This window comes from Triturus cristatus, chromosome 8 (genome assembly GCF_964204655.1).
Source record: "Triturus cristatus chromosome 8, aTriCri1.1, whole genome shotgun sequence".
NCBI lineage: Eukaryota > Metazoa > Chordata > Amphibia > Caudata > Salamandridae > Triturus > Triturus cristatus.
Window position 1 is genome coordinate 1,626,154,529 of NC_140591.1, and position 25,454 is coordinate 1,626,179,982.

Sequence of the window (25,454 nt, forward strand, 5' to 3'; positions counted from 1 at the left end):
CGCCACCACGCGCTCAATGACTCTCAGGGCGCCTGCCTCCGAGGGGGAAGAGGCCCGGCCGCTGGACACCGCCACCACCCCCGAGATCCAGAGTACACCCCCAGAGGCCAACGACCCCCCTCTGGACGAGCCGACCGCTCCCGACGAAGGGTCAGTGCCTTCCGACCCCGAAACCCTGACCCACCTCGAGGGCTTGCCAGAACTGGCCCCGTGGCCCTGCGAAGGGGGCCCCTCCCGTGAAGAGTTCTGCCAAGAACAATCCACCTGCCCGTCCCTCATCGGACCCCGACAACAGGCCGAGGCCCAAGCAGCAGGCGACCAGACTGGCACCCACTGGATATACTGGGAGGACGGCCTCCTGTACAGCGAACAGAAGTCGGCCGAGTTGGGATCGGCCCGGGTACTGGTGGTACCCCTACTCTTCCGAAGTCTCCTCCTGGGCCTGGCCCATGATGTACCTTTGGCCGGACACTTAGGCCAAGATAAGACCTACCAACGGCTCGTCGCCCACTTCTATTGGCCCAAGATGCGAGCAAATGTGGAGGCCCACTGCAAGTCCTGCCCCACGTGCCAGGCCAGCGGGAAGAGTGGGGGCAAGCTCAAGGCTCCGCTACAACCCTTCCCCGTCGTCAGTACCCCTTTTGAGCGGGTAGGAATAGACATTGTGGGACCGCTGGACCCCAAGACCGCCCAGGGCCACCGGTTCATCCTCGTCCTAGTGGATCATGCCACCCGTTACCCCAAAGCCATCCCTCTCCGCACCGTGATGTCCCCCGTGGTAGGCCGGGCCTTGATGGGGATCTTCTCCCGCATGGGGTTCCCCCGCGAAGTCGTGAGTGACCGGGGCACGAACTTTATCTCCCGATATATGAAGTCCCCCTGGCAGCAGTGCGGAGTATCGTACAAATTCACCACCCCGTACCACCCCCAAGGAAACGGACTAGTCGAGCGCTTTAACAAAACGCTGAAAGGAATGATCATGGGCCTCGAGGAACCCCTACGCCGGAGGTGGGACGTCCTCCTCCCATGTCTCCTGTTCGCCTACCGGGAGGTTCCCCAAAAATCCCTGGGATTCAGCCCATTCGAACTACTATATGGACATCCCGTCCGAGGACCCCTGAGCCTGGTCAAGGAGGGGTGGGAAATCACCCCCCGGGGGACCCCTCCGGATGTGTTCCGATACATCTTGGTGCTCCGCAACCAGACCCGGAAATTCAGAGAACTCGCAGAAGCAAACCTCGGGGCTAGTCAAGAAGAAATGAAGCACTGGTATGACCAGAATGCCACACTGGTCGAGTTCCAGCCGGGCCAACAAGTCTGGGTCATGGCCCCGGTGAGACCCTGCGCTCTCCAAGATAAATGGACTGGGCCCTTCAAGGTGGTCGAGAGGAAGAGCCAAGTCACGTATCTCATCGATATGCAGTCCCCGCGGAACCCCCTCCGGGTTCTCCACGTGAACCGCCTCAAACCTCACTTTGTACGGACCGAATTAAGTTTACTCCTGGCCACCGACGATGGGGCCAAAGAAGACACTGAGCCCCTTCCAGACCCCCTGGGGGCGAAAGAAACCGATGGATCCGTGGAGGGAGTGAGACTGTCGACCGCCCTCACAGCCCAACAGACCGACGACTGCCGCCAGCTACTAGGGCAGTTCGCGGATCTCTTCTCCCTGACCCCCGGGGTCACCAGCTGGTGTGTCCACGACGTGGACACCGGAGACAGCCCGCCAGTGAGACATCGGGCCTACCGGGTCCCTGATCGGGTCCGAACCTGCATCCAGACCGAGGTGGCAAAGATGTTAGACCTCAGGGTGATCGAACCCTCCGACAGCCCCTGGGCCAGCCCGGTAGTCCTGCTTCCGAAAGCGACGACCCAGGCTGTCGCCCCCGAGCTGAGGTTTTGCGTGGACTACCGAGGCCTCAATGCAGTCACCCGAGCGGACGCTCACCCTATCCCCCGTGCCGACGAACTCATTGACCGCCTTGGGGCCGCTCGCTACCTCAGCACCTTCGACCTGACCAGTGGGTACTGGCAGATTGCCCTCACCGAGGGAGCCAAGGAGCGCTCCGCCTTCTCCACCCCGGATGGACACTACCGCTTTAGGGTGATGCCGTTTGGAATGAAGAATGCCCCGGCCACCTTCCAGCGGCTGGTGAACAGGGTCCTGTCCGGACTAGAGGGGTTCAGTGCAGCATACCTCGACGACATAGCGGTCTTCAGCTCCCAATGGGCCGAGCACCTCCAGCACCTCCGTCAAGTCCTGCTGGCTCTGCGCCGGGCCGGCCTCACCATCAAAGCTAGCAAATGTCAAATTGGGCACGGCTCCATAACCTATCTGGGGCACCAGGTGGGAAGTGGGCAGGTCGCCCCCCCTCCAGCCGAAGATCGACGCCATCTTGTCCTGGGAACCCCCTGCAACCCAAACGGAAGTCTGAGCCTTCCTGGGCCTCACCGGCTACTACCGAAGGTTTATTAAGAACTATGGCAGCATCGCCGGCCCTCTCACAGAACTAACCTCCAAAAAACACCCCAAGAAGGTACACTGGAGTCCCTCCTGCCAGAAGGCGTTCGACACCCTAAAGACCGCAATGGGCGCGGCGCCAGTACTCAAGGCACCCGACTACGCCCGGGAGTTTGTAGTCCAGAGAGACGCCTCGGAACACGGCATCGGGGCAGTCCTCTCTCAGTTCGACGACAAGGGCATAGATCAACCCATAGCCTTCATCAGCCGAAGGTTACTTCCCCGGGAACAGCGGTGGAGCACAATTGAACGGGAGACGTTCGCAGTGGTCTGGGCCCTCAAAAAGCTACGGCCCTACCTGTTCGGAACACACTTCCGAGGGCAAACAGATCATCAACCCCTGCGGTGGTTGATGCAGATGCGAGGGGAAAACCCCAAGCTGCTTCGCTGGTCCATCTCTCTACAGGGGATGGATTTCACTGTGGAACATCGCCCCGGGACTGACCACGCCAACGCGGACGGCCTGTCCCGATTCTTCCGCTTCAGCGAGGAGAACCCCCAAGTGGATGGGTAGTTCTCCCCGCCTTTCAGCTGGGGGGGGCACGTGTGAGACCGGCCTCGTGGCGTGGGCCCTCCCGACCAGCAAAGTACACTACAATCACGCCGAACCTCCTGGACACGGCCTTCCGGCTCCCGTGGACCAGCATCCTGAGGGCCGACCAGATCCCCAACACGCATGCCTGGCCGAGGGAGAGCGAAACCCCCCAACCCAGACCAGACCGAGAGGCGCCGACCCTGTCACACCTCTGGTCTCTTCCCCGAGGGAGGTTTCGATCGACCACCAGGCCCCCGGTGAGCGGGCGCCTCGCCTGCTGGGCGTCTGGAGTCCCTCCCGGACACACCTGAACAGATCAAAGGGCCGAGCGACGGGAAAACCCCCAGGCACCAGACCCCTCTCTGCGAGGACTCCGGACTTCAAAGAGGAGGGGGAGTATAACAAGGGGTGCTGAAGGGACGGGAGGCAGAGAAGACCTGGACTGACGAGAGCCTGCGGACTTGGTCACGGCTCGATCGCTCTCCGAACAGAAGAACGCTACCCGAACCCCGAACCATCGGAGCCCTGCTGACGCTGTCGCGGCTCCCCGAACTCTGAACCATCTGAGCCCTGCTGACGCTGTCGCGGCTCCCCGAACTCTGAACCATCTGAGCCCTGCTGACGCGGTCGCGGCTCCCCGAACTCTGAACCATCTGAGCCCTGCTGACGCCGTCGCGGCTCCCTGAACTAAGAACCTCCGGTGCCTGCTGAGTGACTCGCAGCCCGCTCCTCCAAGAGAATCGTCAGAGATCGCCGAGAGAAGCAACATCCCCTCAGCTCGAGGATTGAGAGCTGTGCGCCGGATACCTCGCAGAGACACTGATTCAAAGACTGTCCCGCTACCCCTTACCCCTCATCACAAGATCGCTGCCGCTTGTGGCATTCATTCTGCACCTGCCTGCCGGATCATAAAGATCCCTGATAACCATCGATAAAAGTATATTCTCTTACAACGACTTACTGTGTGGTGTCCCTCTATCCAAAGAAGAGAGTAAGCGCAGCGTGTGCGATCCTAGGTGCGAGACCCTTCCAGGAAGGGCCTCCCTGCTCTTGCTCGGCCTAGTTTTGGGAAGAGTGGGCCTCAGGGTGGGCAGGAACGCATTCCGCAGCCTCCCCGGGGAACGCCTTCCAACATGTGTGTTTTTTGCACACTCCTGCCAGGGCTCAGTGCATGTCAGTGCCTCAGGGGAGAGCTGCTACCTGCAGAGATGTCTTCATGGGGGTTCTGTGTGCTGTGTGTTGTGTGCACTCTGGTGGCTGTGCTGACTGTGTGTCTGTGCCTCTGGGGAGAGCTGCTTCCAGCAGAGATCTTCACTGGGGTTCTGTCTGTTGTGTGCACTCTGCTGGCAGTGCTGACTGCTCATCTGTGCCTCTGGGGAGAGCTGTTTCCAGCAGAGATGTCTTCACGGGGGTTCTGTGTGCTGTGTGTTGTGTGCACTCTGCTGGCAGTTCTCACTGCACGTCTGTGCGTCTGGGGAGAGCTGCTTCCAGCAGAGATGTCTTCACGGGGTTCTGTGTGCTGTGTGTTGTGTGCACTCTGCTGGCAGTGCTGACTGAGTGTCTGTGCCTCTGGGGAGAGCTGCTTACAGCAGAGATGTCTTCACTGGGGTTCTGTGTGCTGTGTGTTGTGTGCACTCTGTTGGCAGTTCTGACTCAATGCCTGTGCGTCTGGGGAGAGCTGCTTCCAGCAGAGATGTCTTCACGGGGGCTCAGTGTGCTGTATGTTATGTGCACTCTACTGGCAGTGCTGACTGCATGCCTGTACCTCTGGGATGAGCTGCTTCCAGCAGAGATGTCCTCACTGTGGTTCTGTGTGCTGTGTGTTGTGTGCACTCTACTGGCAGTGCTTGTCTGTGCCTCTGGGGAAAGCTGCTTCCAGCAGAGATGTCTTCACAGGGGTTCTGTGTGCTGTGTGTTGTGTGCGCTCTGCTGGTAGTGCTCAGTGTGTGGCTGTGCCTCTGGGGAGAGCTGTTTCCAGCAGAGATGTCTTTACTGGGGTTCTGTCTGTTGTGTGCACTCTGCTGGCAGTGCTGACTGCTCATCTGTGCCTCTGGGTAGAGCTGTTTCCAGCAGAGATGTCTTCACGGGGGTTCTGTGTGCTGTGTGTTGTGTGCACTCTGCTGGCAGTTCTCACTGCACGTCTGTGCGTCTGGGGAGAGCTGCTTCCAGCAGAGATGTCTTCACGGGGTTCTGTGTGCTGTGTGTTGTGTGCACTCTGCTGGCAGTGCTGACAGCACGTCTGTGCCTCTGGGGAGAGCTGCTTCCAGCAGAGATTTCATCACTGGGGTTCTGTGTGCTGTGTGTTGTGTGCACTCTGCTGGCTGTAGAGACTGTGCGTCTGTGCCTCTGGGGAGAGCTGCTTCCAGGAGAGATGTCTTCACTGGGTTTCTGTCTACTGTGTGTAGTGTGCACTCTGCTGGCAGTGCTGACTATGCGACTGTGCCTCTGGGGAGACCTGCTTCCAGCATTGATGTCTTCACAGGGGATCTGTGTGTGTGTGTGTGTGTGGGTGTGGGTGTGTGTGTGTGTTGTGTGCACTCTGCTGGCAGTGCTGACTGCCCATCTGTGCCTCTGGGGAGAGCTGCTTCCAGCAAAGATGTCTTCACGGGGGTTCTGTGTGCTGTGTGTTGTGTGCACTCTGCTGGCAGTTCTGATTGCACGGCTGTGCGTTTGGGGAGAGCTGCTTCCAGAAGAGATGTCTTCACGGAGGTTCTGTGTGCTGTGTGTTGTATGCACTCTGCTGGCAGTGCTTAGTGCGTGTCTGTGCCTCTGGCAAGAGCTGTTTCCAGCAGAGATGTCTTCACTGGGGTTCTGTGTGCTGTGTGTTGTGTGCACTCTGCTGGCAGTGCTGTCTGAACGTCTGTGCCTCTGGGGAGAGCTCCTTCCAGCAGAGATGTCATCACTAGGGTTCTGTGTGCTGTGTGTTGTGTGCAATCTGCTGGCAGTACTGACTGCTCGTCGGTGACCCTGGGGAGAGCTGATTCCAGGAGAGATGTCTTCACTGGGGTTCTGTCTGCTGTGTGTTGTGTGCACTCTGCTGGCAGTGCTGACTGCACGTCTGTGCCTCTGGGGAGACCTGCTTCCAGCATTGATGTCTTCACAGGGGTTCTGTGTGTGTGTGTGCACTGGGCTGGTAGTGCTCAGTGCATGTCTGTGCCTCTGAGGAGAGCTGCTTCCAGCAGAGATGTCTTCACGGGGGTTCTGTGTGCTGTGTGTTGTGTGCACTCTGCTGGCAGTTCTGACTGCACGTCTGTGCATTTGGGGAGAGCTGCTTCCAGCAGAGATATCTTCACGGAGGTTCTGTGTGCTGTGTGTTGTGTGTTGTGTGCACTCTGCTGGCAGTGCTTAGTGCGTGTCTGTGCCTCTGGCAAGAGCTGTTTCCAGCAGAGATGTCTTCACTGGGGTTCTGTGTGCTGTGTGTTGTGTGCACTCTGCTGGCAGTGCTGACTGCACGTCTGTGCCTCTGGGGAGACCTGCTTCTAGCATTGATGTCTTCACAGGGGTTCTGTGTGTGTGTGTGCACTGGTCTGGCAGTGCTGACTGCACGTCTGTGCCTCTGGGGAGAGCTGCTTCCAGCAGAGATGTCATCACTAGGGTTCTGTGTGCTGTGTGTTGTGTGCAATCTGCTGGCAGTACTGACTGCTCGTCTGTGACCCTGGGGAGAGCTGCTTCCAGGAGAGATGTCTTCACTGGGGTTCTGTCTGCTGTGTGTTGTGTGCACTCTGCTGGCAGTGCTGACTGCACGTCTGTGCCTCTGGGGAGACCTGCTTCCAGCATTGATGTCTTCACAGGGGTTCTGTGTGTGTGTGTGCACTGGTCTGGCAGTGCTCAGTGCATGTCTGTGCCTCTGAGGAGAGCTGCTTCCAGCAGAGTTGTCTTCACAGGGGTTCTGTGTGTTGTGTGTTGTGTGCACTCTGCTGGCAGTTTTCAGTGCATGTCTGTGCCTCTGGGGAGAGCTGCTTCCAGCAGAGATGTCTTCACTGGGGTTCTGTGTGTTGTGTGCACTCTACTGGCAGTGCTGACTGCACATATGTGCCTCTGGTGAGAGCTGCTTCCAGCAGAGATGTCTTCACAGGGGTTCTGTGTGCTGTGTGTTGTGTGCACTCTGCTGACAGTGCTCATGCCTGTCTGTGCCTCTGGGGAGAGCTGCTTCCAGCAGAGATATCTTCACGGGTTCTGTAGGCTGTGGGCTGTGTGTTGTGTGCACTCTGCTGGCATTTCTCAGTGCGTGTCTGTCTCTGGGGAGAGCTGCTTCCAGCAGAGATGTCTTCACGGGGGTTCTGTGTGCTGTGTGTTGTGTGCACTCTGTTGGCAGTGCTGACTGCGTGTCTGTGCCTCTGGGGAGAGTTTCTTCCAGCAGAGATGTCTTCACAGGGTTCTATGTGCTGTGTGTTGTGTGCACTCTGCTGGCAGTGTTCACTGCGTGATGTACATCATCTAGACAGAAGATCATTTATAATCACAGTCAGATGTGAGACTGGGTCTCTCGTGAAAAGTAAGAATGACCCGGTTTTCATCTGGATGCCCTCCCTTGTATATCACTCCAAAAACATACTTTCTTGTAGGAATTAAACATAGAAAGCAAGAAAACTACTGTCCAGCTTCTCCGAGCGGTGGTGGTGGAGGGAGAGGATGCTGTGTCTATTGATGAGTCGATCCCTGAAGAATTACCCTGCCCCAGTGGCACGGGAGAATCTCAGCAGAGGACCAGCAGCACCTTCACTGCTAGGCCTCAGGTTCACTCTAAGCAGGACTGTGAGGAACCTCCAAAGCGCTGCGCGGACTTCTGATATTTTTAATTGTTGCGCTCTTCATAAATCATCAGCTAGCTCTGGGCAGAAAACATGTATACAAGCATTAGGAACATGTTGGGTATAACACAGAAAAATATACTAGTGAAGTGTAAACAGAATTCTCCAGTGACTTTGCGATTTTTTTATGATCTTCATGGTCTCCAACCTATAATACCTTTCCAAGTGTCATTTGTATATATATGTATAAGGTCATTCATTTTGTTTGCTATTAAAAAAATCCTCCTTTCAACCTTGGTCCAATCCCTCCTCTCTCTGAACTGTCCCAAACCTTTCTGATTGAAGTGAACCTCCAAACGTCCTTCTCAAACTTTCACCTCCTTTATTAGTCATGCCACTCAACTAACAGGCACACACAACCACTACTTACGAAAACAACTTTCTACTTCCCCTTTCACATTCATTTCCATCATCCTATTCATATTCAATACTTGCCTACACACAAGAAATCAAGAGCACAAACCTAACACTATGATGCAAAGTGAAGAGGACGCAGTAGTGGAAGTTAAAGTATTATTTATTTGAGGGGTACAGAGAGCCGTCCCAACTGGCACAGCCCAGGCACAAGAAGTAAATGCCACTCATAGAACACTCAAGGCAGGATGCTCATACACACTCTAAATGACATCACAGTATCCATAATGATCTCTGCCAGCATCACATCACCACACCTCCCCCCTTTTAACAAAATGGTACAAAAACAACAGGAAAGGGAGAAGGATACAGAAAGGAAAAAAGGGGAAAAAAATCCAAAGGCCAATGTAAATAACAGACATTTGAAATATAAATACCAGGCATTTAAATGTATACATAATCACGTAATCTGCTTGGTTTGGCATGAACCCTGGAGCTCTTCCTGACACCATCCCCTCCCAAAAGGGCCACACGTGAGGTGCTCCTCCAATTTCCATTGGCTAATTTCACAGCATTTTTGCGAATCTCAACAACCTGCTGAGAATCCCAAAATTTAGAAAGGCCTTTTCTAACTGAGACAGGGTTTTTTACTCTAACCCAGTCTCCAAAACGAATCCTGTGGATTTTTTCTCAACAGTAGGTTCAATATTTTTAAAACGAGCTTCAGAGGATTTGTTATTGACAGATTCCCACATGCTCCTCATGTCACCACCATGGTGAAAAGACTTCACCATCCAGAAAGGATAAACCTGTGAGGAAGCTTTTCTCCCTCTCATAACTTTGAATGGACTGAAATTGGTGGCAACATGAGGTGATGTGCGGTATGACCAAACCAGATCTTTCACAGCTTGAAAATTACAAGACTTAGAACTGTAAGCTGCCTGGACACACTCTACAACAACTCTATTAAATCTCTCAGCCTTGCCATTGCTTTGTGGATGATAAAGAGGGGTTCTGGTGTGTTTAATGCCACAAGAACGCAAGAAGGAATTCATCTCTTGCGAGACAAATTGGACACCGTTGTCTGTAAGAATTTCCTCAGGAAAACCCTCCCTGAGAAAAATCTTATTCAGGCGATAGATGACACTTTTGGAATTAGGAGTACTGATGGGTTCAACTTCAACCCATCTAGACAGATGGTCAACAAGAACCAAAAAGTATCTTGAGTTGGTAGGAAGAACATATGTAAGTCCATACCCAACTTTTGCCAGGCACTCCCAGGAGGAGGTACAGGAGATTCAACAGCACCCTGTAGTACAAGAACATTTTCACTAGCATTGCATCATACACATTGTTTGACCAACTCATCAACCTGGATGTCCATCCTAGGCCACCAAAAATCAGTTCTGACCTCTCTCTTAGTGATGGTCTCACCACCAAGATGACCAGAATGAGCAGCTAAAATAGGTTTCTCTCTGTAATACATGGGAGGCACAAGTTTGTCACCTCTGACAACTTTTCCACCTTCAAGCGAAAGCTCATTGCTAACTTTCCAGAACATTTGGAGATCTGGAGAAAGACATTTCTCTTTAGGCCAACCTTTCTTGAGCAGCAAAGCAACTTCCTTGAGCACAACATCTTTATCAACTTAAGTCACCCAATCTTCTTCTGCAAAGGACAGGAGGATGTGATTGATACATGCTACAAAACATTCCTCTACTTCGGCTTCCCAATCTTGTTCGTCTGTGTCAAGAATGGGGAGCCTAGACAAGCAGTCTGCTCTGGTATTCTTTCCTCCAGGGATGTAATCTACACTAAATGTGTACTCTAGTAATTTTGTTGACAACCTGGCTAACCGAGCAGTAGTGCGTTTGACATTTTTCCCAGACAAGATATCAACTAAAGGCCGATTGTCAGTTTTGAGAATAAAAGATGTGCCCCACAATTATGACTTGAATTTCCCGGCGCTCCAGACACAGGCCATCAACTCTTTTTCAATGACGGAGTACTTCCGTTCAACAGGACGATGAGTCCTGGAACCAAACCCCACTGTGTACTCTTTTCCTTTAGCACATTGCGATAGAACAGCACCCAGACCGTACTCGCAAACATCGACTGTGACAACAGTTTGCCTACTTTCCATAAAAGCCTGTAGAGCTGGAGCTTTAACAATGTGATCTTTGATGGATTGAAAAACATTCTCACATTCCTCTGACCATGTATAATTTGCCCCTTTCTTAAGTAGAGCTCTGAAACACTCTGTAGTTTTATCAAAATCTTTCATGAACTTTGCATAAAACTCACAAAGGCCAAGGAAGGACAGACCACATCATCGCACCCCACCTCCGCGACATCATCAACGCCTCCTTCAACACCGTCACCTTCCCGGAGTGCTGGAAACACGCCGAGATCAGTGCCCTGCTGAAGAAACCAACTGCAGACCCCTCCGACCTCAAGAACTACCGCCCCATCTCGCTCCTCCCGTTTCCTGCCAAAGTCATCGAGAAGACCGTCAACAGACAGCTAGCCGCCTTCCTCGAGACCAACGGATCCCTCGACCACTCGCAATCCGGCTTCCGAGCCAACCACAGCACGGAGACCGCCCTCATCGCAGCCACAGACGACATCAGATCCCTAATGGACAACGGGGAAACTGCGGCCCTCATCCTCCTGGACCTCTCCACAGCGTTCGACACTGTCTGCCACCGCACCCTGGTACAGCTCCTGAACAACACCGGCATCCAGGAGAAGGCCCTGGAGTGGATCACCTCATTCCTCGCCGGAAGAACCCAGAGAGTCCGCCTCCCCCCGTTCCGGTCAGCGGCCACCGAAGTCATCTGCGGCGTTCCACAAGGGTCATCGCTCAGCCCCACCCTCTTCAACGTCTACATGAGCCCCCTTGCAACCATTGCACGTCAACACAACCTCAAGATCATCACCTACGCCGACGACACCCAGCTGATCCTCTCCCTCACCAGCGACCCGGACGCCGCCAGAGCCAGCCTACACGAAGGGATGAAAGACGTCGCCGAATGGATGAAGAACAGCCGCCTGAAACTGAACTCAGACAAGACGGAGGTCCTCATCCTGGGATCATCACCCTCCGCCTGGGATGACTCCTGGTGGCCCCCCGCCCTGGGAGCCACCCCCAAGCCAACGGACCACGCACGCAACCTAGGCTTCATCCTGGACTCCTCCCTCTCGATGACCAGACAAGTCAACGCCGTCTCGTCTTCATGCTTCAACACCCTGCGCATGCTTCGAAAGATCTTCCGGTGGATCTCCACCGAGACCAGGAAGACGGTCACCCAGGCCCTTGTCACCAGTCGGCTGGACTACGGGAACGCCATCTACGCCGGCACCGCCACCAAACTCCAGAAGAAACTCCAACGGATCCAGAACGCCTCAGCACGACTCATCCTGGACATCCCCCGACACAGCCACATCTCCGGACACCTGAGAGACCTGCACTGGCTCCCCGTCAACAAAAGAATCACGTTCCGACTCCTCACCCACGCACACAAGGCCCTCCACGACCTGGGCCCCAAGTTCCTCAACAGCCGCCTGACCTTCCACAAGCCCACCCGCCAGCTCCGCTCCGCCAGCCTCGCTCTCGCCACCGTCCCCCGCATCCGCAGAGCCACCACCGGAGGAAGATCCTTCTCCTACCTGGCAGCCAAGACATGGAACTCCCTCCCCATCCACCTCCGGACAACGCAAGACCATCTCGCCTTCAGTAAGCAACTCAAGACCTGGCTGTTCGAGCAGTAGCGTTCCCCGCCCCCAAGCGCCTTGAGACCCTCCGGGTGAGCAGTGCGCTATACAAATGCCTATGATTGATTGATTGATTGAATGCTCTTGGCAATGTCCACTGCTTTATCTAAAGTGGGATCCTTGCAGGTAAGAAACCTCTTTTGTATCTTTTTACAATAGCATTGTGCGACAAATTGATCTCTCACAAGTTGAGATGTGAAGTTATAAAACTCACATTTCGAGGCTAAAACTTTGAAAGCTGTGATAAAAGTATCTATGCTTTCATCGTGTTTCTGCATCCTTGTAAGAAACGTGCATCTATGCACTACAATGTTCTTTGTTTTAATAAAGTACTTGTCCAATTGTGCTACAGCTAGTTCAAACTCGTCAGGATCTTCATTTTCAGGAGGATCATACGGAGGTAAATGGTCAAATACATTTTGTCCTTCAACCCCTAAATGGTAATACATGAGGTTCTTTTTCCTCTCAGGTCTGTACCTTTGACTATCAATAGCACCTAAATACGCTTTGAAAGATCTAATCCATAACTTCCATTCTAATGGTGGTTCTCCGGGTTCTTGTAAAAAAGGTGCTGGTGCTGTAACGCTCTGCATGTCAATAGGGTACCTGTGGAATACAAATAGTTTAAAAGAAAAAAGAAGAAAATGAACGAAGAGAAAAAGAGAAAAGAAACAAAAATTGAAGAAACAAAACAAAATGTACAAATATTCACTGTTTCTGCAGGAAAGCAGTGAGTGAGAATTTTTTGTTTTTGTTTAGCACAGTAGGGAAATAAAACCAGATTTCTCAATTGTAGAGATAAATAATTATTAAAAATGAAAAATGTGTGTTTGTGTATCACAGTTGTAACACACAACAAAAATTCCATATAAAACATTATACTATAACCTCAGACACTAGATTGCAGCATTGTATAACGTTCAATCATAGAAGAGCACTAAACTTGAAGTTTCCATCCAGTCAATGAGAAAATATTAGAAAGTAGAATGTAGGATATCTGTAAAGATTGCCTTCTGAAAGTGCCTTTTCTTCAAATGTAGCATAGACTAGAAGAACACTGAAGAGAAGAGGATTCTTGATGGTGAATCGACACACAATAGTAAGAGCTGTGTTTGTCAGTGCGGTGAATAAAGATTTCTTTTTTTTAAATTGCTCTGTGAATGGACTTCATTGTTGGGCAACCTAAGCAATGAAACCTGAAGCCGAGCTGCTAGAGCGAGGAGACAGCTCGTGAAGGCAGCCCGTGGAGCTGCACGAGACAGTTCGAATACAGCTTGTGGAGTTGCACGTGAGCGGAGCCAGATTAGCACTGCAGCTCCTTTTTTTTTAAATAAATTGAAAGTGTCAATGATCCCAATTTTTAACGATGGGCAGCGTAGGCACAACACAGCAGGAACCTCACAACACAGCAGGAGACCCTCGCCGCGAGTTTAAACGAAGCGCAGAGTTTAAACTGAGCGTAGAGAAAGTCCCTCGCAGCAAGTAGACATGTAGAGCAGATGAAACGCTTAGAAAATGTTTAAAACGAGCACGGCTCTCTGTACCATTGCGCGGGAGTGCCTTGGGTAAAGAAGTAGTAAAAAAAATGGTACTCACAGATGGATTCCCATATAACAGGTAGGAAATACTTGTAACACAGCCCACGAAGATCATCAGCAAGTGGAGATGGCTGTGGGTGGGAAAATCCCATCTTCTGTTGCCACTGATTTTGTTTTAGGGGTTTAGAGAGCCGTCCCAACTGGCACAGCCCAGGCAAAAGAAGTAACTGCCACTGATAGAACACTGAAGGCAGGATGCTCATACACACTCTAAATGACATCACTGTATCCATGCTGATCTCTGCCAGCATTACATCACCAAACACTATTAATGCAAAAAGAGAAAAGAAACATTTTTTACCAAAAATCTTGGCTTGTAGAGTAGCGTGCAAAGCGCTTCAGCGACTCATCAGGGGTAGTAAGCACTATATAATTACCATCTACAATTGCAATTCCACCAGAGCAAATGTTGCTACTTCTGCTTTGGCATGCAGTGTACCACTCGTGAACATTTGTCACGCTGCTATCTGGGCATCCCTCCACAATTTCACAAAGCATTACTTCCTGGATAACCAGATACTTGTGGGACTGGCACTTTGCCCATCTGTCTTGCAGGAGTTTCTGATCTGAGCTATTCCACAGACTCATCACCTTGCGAGGTGTACTGCTTTGGTATCTATTCACAAGGTGAGGAATCTGTGGTTAGATGTCTCCATCAGAATAACAAGTTATTTCTTCTGTAACACCTTTTCTGGTCAAGACTCCATCTAACCTCACCAATCCACTCTCCTCCACATTCTGTGGAATAGACTTATACAGTCCATTAGTAAATTCCCACATCTATAGTCTTCAAACTGCATATTCTGATTTTCAGGACTCCACATCCAAGGCATGAACAAACATCCCAGGGAAACTGGTGTTTCTGTCTGACCTCCGATGCAGAGTCGGACGACACCAGCTACCAACAGGTAATCAAATTGCTGCAAAGGTTTTCGGATCCAGTCTGGCACATGGGGAAATTCACAAGATGAGCAATCTGGGGTTAGTTAGAGTCTGTAGCAGAAAAGGTGTTATCGACAATAAGTAACTTGTTCATCAGGATCTGCCAAAGAGCAGTATTTGCAACATGAGCACGAGGAGCTGCATGGCTCTCCCCAGCAGATATACATGTATAAGGCTCATGCTGAATGAAAATAGTTTTTTCCTTGAGAAGCCTCAACCTTGGCGTTGGCTTGAGTGCAACATAGTCTATCAGAAGCACAGATTGCCAGGTATTGACCACTATGTTTCTAAAACTAAGAACAAATGCATAGCAGCTTAGTTCACTGACTTAATTCTCTACTGTGTAACCGACTAAGGCAATATTTTGTGTGCACTGACCACAGATGTCTATCTTGTTCCAGTATCTATCATTCTCTCTACAGTAGCATCTCGCCAATTTCTGTTATCTTCTTCATTGATTGTTTTATTCCATTAATTATTTTAAACTTTTTTTATTCTGCTGAATTTTGTATTATTGCAACTCTGGTTGTCAAGAATTTAACACATTTTTATCTACTTTAGCTAATATATTTTGATTCTTTTTGTTTTGTATGATCATAGTATTGGACCACAATTATTAATTAAAAATGTGTTTATTTCAGTCTGCTCTTGCTCTGAATTGGATCATGAGTACTCTGTCAGACATGGGATTCGGATCAAAGGGTACTGCTCCCATCTTGAGTAAGTGTTGGGTTTGAGGATAATGTGATTATTAAAAATGCAAAAATATTGTATTGTATAGTTAAAGAGAATGCAGCAAGTTTGTACTTCATCCTGCACATTCAGCTTCTGGTGATCTCATGTATAGCAGGTGCACTAGACCTTCTGGCTGAGCATTTTTGCAGCTGCCCTGCACCCTAAAGTTCTCAGTGACTGGTGCAGGGGTTGTCAACAAGTTGCTTCTGATCTATCAGAAGTTCACTAGTACCCTCAAAGTTGCTTTCAGAGGTGAATCCAAGCCCACTACCTCATTCAGGTCTCTTCGTATTAAAGAAGGCAGCATTGCTCATCTTGACCCTTAGAATAGCAGCCAGCCAAGCCAATGGCAGGACCTCGTGATAACATTCAGACATGCAGTTGGCCTGTGGGGTCTGACACATGACCATCGTTTTCTAGTCAGTCTAGCTAAGTGACAAGTAGATTAATCATGATGTAGGCTCTGCTCTGTCCATCACACCATGTGTGTGAACAATGGGTCATGAAAGTAGAGTCTCACCTGTAGCCGAATAGTAACCAATGTTGATGCAATGCGTGGAACTGCAGGAGCCGGAGTGAAAGTGTTAGTAAGGTGCATTATCCGCCCAAGAGCTGAGAAGAAAAGGGTATCATACAGATTTGAGATAATTTAGAGCCTAATGTCACACATTTTGCCACATTACAGGCATCTCTCGAGTTTTCCAGTATTGGATCTTTCATAGATTCACATGCTTGAATCATCCCAGTCGTCGTAGGGGGAGTCCCACGGTATACTTATAAAATCAGTAGGTAATACTACCATAAGCTACAATACAATGAACAGTCACTGCAATTGCCTATCCATTTTCTTTGGTAAAAAAATAACCAAACTTAAGTAGTAGCCAATCAGGGGACAGCACCCAGTAGAACACTCCCAAGCGAGGCGAGGTTCCTCAGATTTTCTACCTCACGTCGTGTGACATGGCGTCTCCCTAAGCTCTGCTCAGTTTCTTATTCAATTAACCAGATTTCTACTCAAAATGTCAGATTCTTCACAGAAAGGTCTCTTCAGGTCGTGTGAAACATGCAGTAAGAAGAGGCTGCATGTTGAAGATCCCCATAAGCACTGTATCTACTGTTTCCACCCCCAACATAATGTAAAGGATGCAAGATTTGTAGGACCTTCTCAACCAAAGCCCTTGAAGATAGAGAGGGTAGGTTGTTGATTTGGCTTCAGAGGCTGAAAAATAAATCTGATGTCATCTCTGAGGATGAGTAGGGCTCTACATCACAGGCCTCTCAGGAAACATCGAAAAGGAGAGAAAGATCCCATGAATCTCCTGAAGTTTCCAGGAAAAAGGCTTCCAAAAAGTCTCGTCATGTAAGTACAGGCACCTCACAAAAAGGAAAGCATTTATTTCCTACTGAGGAGAACAGCCATATAACATCTAAGCAGGAAAAACAATCTTCAGAACCATCTTTGAAGACTACAGTCTCTAAGAAGTTTATACCGTCGACAGCACTATTTTTTGGGTCCCTGTCAACGCAAAAGTCACGATCTGAACCTATTTTTCCTGCTTCGTTATCGAAAGGCTCGTCGTCAAACACTGCATTGCTAACGACGGATACGACTGCGCTGTCGACGGCGGCCCGCCGCCGACGCTTCCAGTATCGACGAAGGCTCCAGCTCCACCAACGACTTCCTCGTCGACGATGACCTGGACAATTATGACAACTTGCTCGTCGACATCCTCGTCGACGACGTTGGTTACGTCGACGACCACCTCTTTGCTGTCTATGTCTGTATCGACGATGACCGCTCTGGCATCGTCGATGATAGTGACGACAATTTCTACGCCTGCTCCTATCATTTCCTCGTCGACGACACAGACACCACAGCCGTCGACAAAGCAGACGACGCTGTATCCCACACCTGGCAATAAACGACCATCGACGTTGCAACTAACGCCTGTATACCCGTCGACAACATTGTCGTCGACGACACAGTCAACAAGGTTTTTTTTCCTGGATCCTTCAGTGTTTTCACCTTTACCAACTTCAATATTTTTGGAGGAATCTGATGATGATGGAATGTTTCTTCCTGCTCACAGTCCCTCTCAGCTTCATGACAAATATCAGGACGATGATGAGGGTGACTATGAAAGTTACTATCAACAAAAATTTCACCCTCCACATGCAAAAGTGCAATACATGGAGCCTGTTGGCGAGCCCATGGTCCAACCTCCTGTGGCTTTGGTTCAAGAACTACAAGATATGCTGCATGACTACAGCACTCGTTTTCCATCATCAAATGCTCCTCCACCTCCGCTGCCCCCACCGCCTACACCTCCACCACTGACATCTCCTCCACGTAGGTCTGAGCCCTCTCCTGTGATGTCCCCTGTGACGGATACTCTTTTACCATCACAGCTGCATGTTACCTCTGACGATGGGGAAATTGAGGAGAGTGAACCTAAAAATGAAAGGCAAACAGGTAATGAATGGCAGGACTATGTTATTTCAACACCTGCTTCTCCATCTCCTCAAACTGCAGATTCTCCGCCGGAGGAGATAAGCGGCTTCCACACTATAATGGAAAGGGCTGCTTCCTGCTTTCAATTGTCGATGACAGTCAAGCAGTCTGACTGTTTTCTTTACGATTTCAAAGATCTATCTTGAAAGACTGTGAGCGTGATACCCATTATAGATCACACCTGGGAGGAGGGTGTGAAAGTAATGAAAACGCCGGCTACAATTATCCCAGTTTTGCCCAGGATTGACAAGAAATATAATGCTCCTGATTATGCTCAGGCTTGTCTGGTAGGGCATCCTAAGCCAGATTCTGTTATTTCACAGGCTACCCAACAAAGAACAATAAATCCTTCAGCTCCTATCACTGCACTACCTGACAAGGAAGGAGGGCGCCTTGATAATATTGGCAAGAGCTATGTAGGAGAGTAGGATCTGCTTCTTATAGTTCCCCGCACTTTTTGCTGATGCTTCACTGTTTGTCAACTTTAGTCTGGCTGGGGCCCTGCTATCCTGGACCCCCGCCTAGCTGCGTCTTCTCTAAATTGATTACATGTACTTTAGGTACACCACAGATTGGATTCTGGGGTACCCCTATTAGTCCCTAGTATATGGTATCCTATATACCCAGGGCATAGGTACCCCAGAGGCCTCTCAGGGGCTGCAGCATGTGTTATGCCACCCCTGGGAGACAATACAAAATGACACCACAGGTCTGCTACAGCAGCCTGTGTAAGGTGGTGCATGCACCCCTTACTTAGATATAGGTTCACTATATCCATATCACTGCACATATAAACCTATCATTCACACCTATGGCAGGCCTTATCAAGCCTGAAGGCAGAGTCCTGGGTTTTATGTGAGAGGGTGCCCATGCATGAGCAGAGCCCCTCTCCAGTCTTCGGAAACTCTATTCCGGGGTTGTTTGTGATGCAGCCAGACCATATACTCTTAAGTGCATTATAACCTCGCGGTAAATGCTAACTTTGGAATGGCTGCATGGAAACATGTCGTGTTTGGTGTCAAACACCTTGGAATCATACCTCCCCGCTAGTAACTGGCAGGGGAGGTATGATTCCACCCTACTAGAGGGAGAAATATGACTTCACCGGTACACCCGGGTACCAGCTTCACAGAACCCTAGCATCACAAAATGGATGCTGCCAGCCACAGACACAAGTCTGCCCTCCTGCTGCTGGACGAAACTCCTGCCGGGGAGGATGGACAATATTTTTCCTGTCACATTGAGGTGTGACCACCTCCCAGACAGGCTGGGTGGGTGCACTCCAAGAGTGCTTTTGGGGGCACATTTGGTGTCCCTTTGCATAGCCCAGCTCAAAACGTTTGCAGGGGCTACCAGCGCCTGCTCTGTCTCAAAGCTGCATAAAGGACATGGGTGTAGCCACCCCTCTGTCCTGACCCTCCCATAGGTGGGTCCCCAGAGTTTGTCCCACCCCTTCCTTGGGTATAAAATAGGAACCCCTGGCTACAGGACTTTAGATTTACCTGGACGAAACTCTGCTACAGAATTCCAGAACTTCAACTATCTACACGATGTTGGATAACCGAAGAATCTCCCTTGGAGTAAAGGAGTTACTCCCCTGCAAGGCAGGCACCAAAGACGCATCTGTCCGGTTTGCAACTACGCAGCTCCTAAAGGACTCCAAAGATTTTGCAACACAGGAGGTAATAATCCACATTTGTAAAGCGCGAACAATCACCCGTAAGGGTCTCTAGGCGCTGGGGACCATCAGGAAGATTAAGCAAGCTATTGCCCAGAGTCACATGGTGCTGGGCTAAACTGCCGCCGGCGCTGGGGATTGAACCGTGATCCCACAAATAATTGGTTAGTGCCTCATTCAATCACAGGGACATAGAGAAATACATTTTTAAACAATTTTATTTTTATATAAGCAAAAAATATAAAAATGGAGCTAGTGCAATAAACATAATTTCTAATTTTTGTTGCACTAACAAAAAGCCAAGTAATGCCCACAAAGAACAATGTTTTAACCAAAATGCATTTACAAGTACATACAGATAACACACAATAAATTCAATATATTACAATACTACACATGAGACATATACAAAAAACAACATGAAGACAAGCCACCTAAAAAGAAAACAGAAACAAATCTCAATAGTAGTACAAATTGTTCATGTCAATAATTAGAACACCACAAGCGCCGACGCGCGTTTCGGAGTGGACCACAAAGTCCACTGATTCCTTCGTCAGGGCGCATAAGTAGATAAATGGAACAGAGGTCAATTTGCTCATCAATGGGGTCTTTTTAGTGCATTAAGACTCCGTGGAGAAAAGGGCTTAAAAACGGGGCTTCTTGGCAACCCAGAGCGTACTCAAAACGAACTCTACTGAGTGAGGGAGTAGCTATCAGAATTCCAATGGACCATTAAGCAAAACCAAAAAGTAACGAAGCCAATACGAGCGATACTCCTGGGGGACAGCTTCGTCAAAGATAGTGTAGAATGAAGTGGAATATGCGCGAAGGTCGTCACTTGGGCAAGATTAGAAGAATCCAAAATTGAGCAGTTGCCCCCCAAACTGATAAGTTACGGGCATGAGACTCTTGTAGTTGGATATAGAATAGGCTTAGTAGCAAGGTAAACGCTAAATCGTAATCGCCTCAGAAATGAGGTCAATAGCGTACAGATGCCCACCAATTGGTGGGAGGTACGCGGTGTGGAACCTGAACGGAATAACGGCCTGATCCCCGATCCTGTATATATTTGGGGGAGGTTCTGTGATTCTTTTTGTTGATTTTTTCCCCTGCTTTCCTCCCCTATTATTTAGTTTTTCAGGGGCCCTCTTTAGTTTATTTCTGATTGAACCGTGATCCCCAGATTCCGGAGTCAGTCGCCCTGGCCGCGGCGCCACACCTCTTCCAAGCTTCCAAGGTGAGTTTCCAAGCTTCCCCTAGGCCGATGCGTGCTCTCAGCAAACCTGAGATCCGAAGCCCTCGTGCGGACCATGCAACCCGAACCCCTGGACACCGTGCACATTTGCAGCAGCATATGCTTTTTGGCGAACCCTGAGGCTGGGCTTTGAGCTACTTGTAGTCCAGACCCCAAACAATGATTCCACCGATGATTACTGGCCTACACTCCTCGAGTGTCCCATGGGCTGGTATTTAGTGATTCCTCTCGAGGTCCCTTCGCGATCCCATGTCTGTTGACTTGTGGGTCCCTGGGAAGGGTACTTTAACTTTCAATGGGCTTACCTGGTTGCTCCAGACGTGCCCTGACACTCCATCGCTTGGGGAATCCACAGGACCTTGCTGGTCCACACCGAAACCTTTTTACTCTCATCGTGTGGGTTGCCGTTGCCAAAGCTTGTTGGTCTCCAATCCGGACACTGACCCCCTCCCCCTCAGCACTCGACATCCTTCGTGGGACAGCTCGCCTGCGGACTTTCCTTGTTGTCGACGTCTCCTGGTCCCCGTGGCAGTGGAGTCAAGCTTCACCTCTTTGCTTCTGAAATACCCGACATTGGTGGGCATTGGTCTAACATGCCCCGCGTCACCCTGAAGTGACCCAGACTCTGTCCCCTCTGCTTTCAGGTTCTTCACATCTTCGATCCAAGTTTGGATCACACCGGACACTTTTCCTCTTCACGGTAGCAGCACTTTGCAGCAACTCTCCATTGGAAACAAGGAAGATTCCCAACACCATTTGACACCTATGCACCCGGCTTCCCTGGGTTAGGTAACACGAGTACTCTGGTGCTCACATGGGTGCTGGCCTTAAAACCTTCTAAATCTCCAAGGCTTTGCTCCAAGTTCTCTCCTAAGTGTCCTTAATCTTTAAAATTCCAACCGCGACTTTCCCATAGGATTGCACGGAGCTCGCGGCTGTGTTCTCACACTGCACACGTCCCCCGTGGGTCCCCTGTGTCACTGCCTTGGGTGGATCATTGGAGTCCCAACGATTCTACGTGCTCTAGGCACTGTGTCTAGTCAAGTCGTGGTTCTTACACCACTTTCTTTTTTTTTTTTTTTTTTTTTTTTTGAAACCGTTTATTGCATCCATAAAAAGGTTACAGGTATGGGCCTACAACCGCACGGCCGGCCGCTAAAGCATCACAAATATAGTACATACAGACAGTAAAGGTCTCTCAGCGGTGTACAGTAGAAACACAGGAGTAATCAACGGTGCAGGCCTCACGGCGTCCTGCCACAGAGTACGGTTTCATTTTAAGGACTAACAACATCAACAAAAACCACGACCGCAAGGCAACCCGAGATTCAAGATGACAACACTTGCTCCATAGTGGGGGATCCAGACTGGCAGGAAAGATCTGAAGAGGGGGACGGGAGGAGATCAAGGACCGGGGGGCCGCGTGCCCGCGGCCGAGCAAGAGGGTCCAGCTAGGGAGACGGAGCAGGCGAGGCAGCCGGCAGCTGTGGCGGCTCACAAATGCCCCCACGGTAGGCGTTCCAGGGGCCCCAGATTTTCACCCACGCCCCAGGCTTACCCCTCGCCACATACACCACCCTTTCACGGAACATACACCAATCCATGTGCTCTTTCCAGGCCGACACCGCAGGGGGCCTCTGGGATCCCCACAATTGAGCAATATCACGTTTCGCTATCATGTATCCCAGAGTCACCCACCGCGTCTGCGGAACCGAGTAGTCATTCGGTTCCCATACATTCAACAAGCACCTCCTCGCTTCGGGCAGCAGCGCTACACGCGTGACCACACGCAGGACCTCATGCACACCACGCCAGAATCGCTCCACCTTCGGGCACTCCCACAGTATATGCATAAAGGTCGCCAACGCACCACAGCCACGCTTACACAGTCCGTCCACGGCAAAACCCATACGTAGAAGCCTTGGCCCCGTCACGTAGACCCGGTGAAGAATCTTGAGCTGGACGAAACGAAGGCGAGCCGGGATGGCCACCTCTTTCGGAGAGGCCACCGCGGACATCCAATCCTCGTCGTCCAGCTCCAGCCCGTCGGCCACCCAAGCCTCGCGTAGACTAGTTAACAGGCACGATCTATCATTAATCAGCTTCTTGTATATGAGGGAGATCGTACTGTCCGGGACATGGCCATCCAGCACTCTGTCCTCCAGGGGGGAAGACTCCGGAATGGATGCAACATCCGGGAAGACGGAGCCCAGCGCATGGCGGACCTGCAGGTACCGAAAGTACTCACTGCCCTGCAGCTGGAACTCCGCCTGCAGCGTCTCAAAAGTTTTGAATCCCCCCCTCGTCCAGAGATCCCCCACTGTGCTGATTCCGATCGTGTCCCACTTCTCGAAGCCCTTCGATGTCCACAGGGAGCCCAGCCTCTCAGAGGCATACAGTGGAGACGCCCGGGTCAAACGGTCCTTCCACCCCATAGCTGCATTAGCCGCGTGCCAAACCCGCACCATGACACGCGTCGGTCCCGTCAGACGGGAGTCGGGCGCGCCAGAGTACAGCGCTCGATTGTAATCGCCACCGGGCAGGAGCATCTTGTCCATCTCGAATGCCGGGTTCAGGGCGGGCCCGTAAAGGCCATGATTAATTGCAGCTAGCTGGGAGGCCCAGTAATACCGTTTAATGTCCGGGAGGGCGACCCCTCCATCGTACCACGGGAGCGTCAGTTTGGCCAGAGCAATACGCGGCCTCCCGTCCCAGAACAGGCGCCGCTGAAGGCCCTCCACCTCACGAAAGTAGCGTGCCGGGACCATGTCCATAGTGTTCTGGAGGGCGTAGAGGAAGCGCGGCAAGGACATCATTTTAAACAAGGCCGCTCGACCGAGCGGCGAGAGCGGGAGACGCCGCCAGCGCACCACATCCTCCTTCAAACGCTGGAGAGGGGGCAGCAGATTCCGCTCATAGCGGGCCTCCGGGTCAAGAGTGATATATATACCCAAGTACTGGAAACCCTGGGAGGCAATCTGGATCGGGCAGTCCCGCGGCAGGACCGGAGCCTCCCCGGAAAGCACGTAGACACAGGATTTCGCCCAGTTAATGACTAGGCCTGAGTTGCGACCGAAGGAGCGCAAAACATCAACTAGGACGATCAGGGACTTGCGCGGGGAGGCGAGATACAAAAGGATATCGTCCGCGTAGAGGGACACACGGTCCTCGTGCTCGGGGGTCCAGCGGAGACCACGGATGGAAGGGTGCCACCGCAGCCACTCCGCCAGGGGCTCCAGGGCCAGGGCGAACAGAAGAGGCGACAGGGGACAGCCCTGTCGCGTGCCCCGCCCCAGCGCGAACGGGGTCGACACACGCCCGTTCACCACCACCTGCGCCAGCGGGCCCGAATATAGTAATTTGACCCAGCTGATGAATCCCGGGCCGAACCCAAACTTCGCGAGCATCGCCCAGAGATATGGCCATTCGAGCGTATCAAACGCCATGGTGGCGTCCAAGGACGCCAAGATGGCTGGCTCCCGCACAAATGGGACACGCGCAAGCACGCCGTGCAAGCGCCGTAGATTAAGAGCCGTGTTGCGGTGTGGGATAAAGCCCGATTGGTCTTGGTGGACCAAATCGCCCACCACGCCAACCAACCGGTTAGCCAACACCTTGGCGAGGATTTTGGGCTCCGCGTTCAAAAGCGAAATCGGCCGATAGGATGTGACCCGTTCACGGGGCTTCCCCTCCTTGTGGATTACCACAATTGTGGCCAGACGCTGGTCCGGCGGGAGGGAGCCCCGCGAGTGGGCCGCGAGGAACATCGCACGCAGGTGGGGTGCCAGCACATCCGGGCGTAACTTATATAGCTCAATGGGAATGCCATTGGGGCCCATGGCCTTGCCGGATGAAATCGAGCGAATAGCCGAGGCAATTTCGTCCGAGGTGGGAGGGACGTCCAGCGAATCTCTGTCTTCCGCCGTAAGGGAGGGGAGTGCAATATCCCGAAGCAGGGCACGGGAGTCCGCCTCCGAACAGGGAGAAGCAGGGGAGTAGACTCCGTGGAAATAATCCGCGAAACAGGAGACAATGGCTTCCGGCTCCGTGGCACACGCACCATCCACACTCTCAATCAAAGGCACCACTCGGCTCGCTCTCTCTCTCTTATCCAACCACGCAATCAATTTACCGGCCTTATCACCCACATCATACAAGCGCCCCTGCTGCTCTCTACCAAGGCCCCTGGCCGCCTCCGTGACGAGGGCCCGGTAGGCCGCCTGCTTTAACTGCAGAACATGTAACTTGGCGTCTGTTACCCCGTTCCCCAGGTCACCCTCCAATTCCGCAATCTCGGCCTCCACCCGGGTCACCTCCTCCCGCTCACGCCGCCGGGCACTGGCAATAAAGGAGAGGGCCTCCCCTCTAAGAACCACTTTGAAAGCCTCCCATAGGGAGATGGCAGATGGGACCGACCCCACATTCTCCTCAAAATAGCGCTGCAAGGATGTGATCAAGTCGGCACGAATGGTGGGGTCGCGCAGATACCAGGCGTTAATCGGGGCCACCCTGCCATCCCCCCTCGGGAAGACATCGAAATGCAACAACAATGGGGAGTGGTCTGAAATACCCCGTGCCAGATGGCGCACCTCTCCCACCCTCCCCGCATGGGCCGCTGGGACAAGGATGTAATCAAGCCGCGAAAGACTACCATGGGCCCCCGAGTGGAAGGTGTATTGTTGCAATACGGGATGCTTTAGGCGCCAACAATCCACCAGGCCCAGTGTGTCTAAAAGGCC

At 51.5% G+C, this 25,454-nt stretch overlaps 1 protein-coding gene across 1 annotated transcript in view; it reads left to right on the top strand.

Annotated features, from left to right (window-relative positions):
• The window catches only part of LOC146808453 (transient receptor potential cation channel subfamily M member 2-like), a 2,757,229-nt gene that overhangs the window by 2,207,105 nt on the left and 524,670 nt on the right, over window positions 1-25,454 (top strand). Inside the window, exon 25 of the mRNA XM_085623562.1 lies at window positions 15,177-15,255. Within this exon, the coding sequence (XP_085479688.1) occupies window positions 15,177-15,255 (79 nt within the window). The remainder of the gene's footprint in view (window positions 1-15,176; window positions 15,256-25,454) is intronic.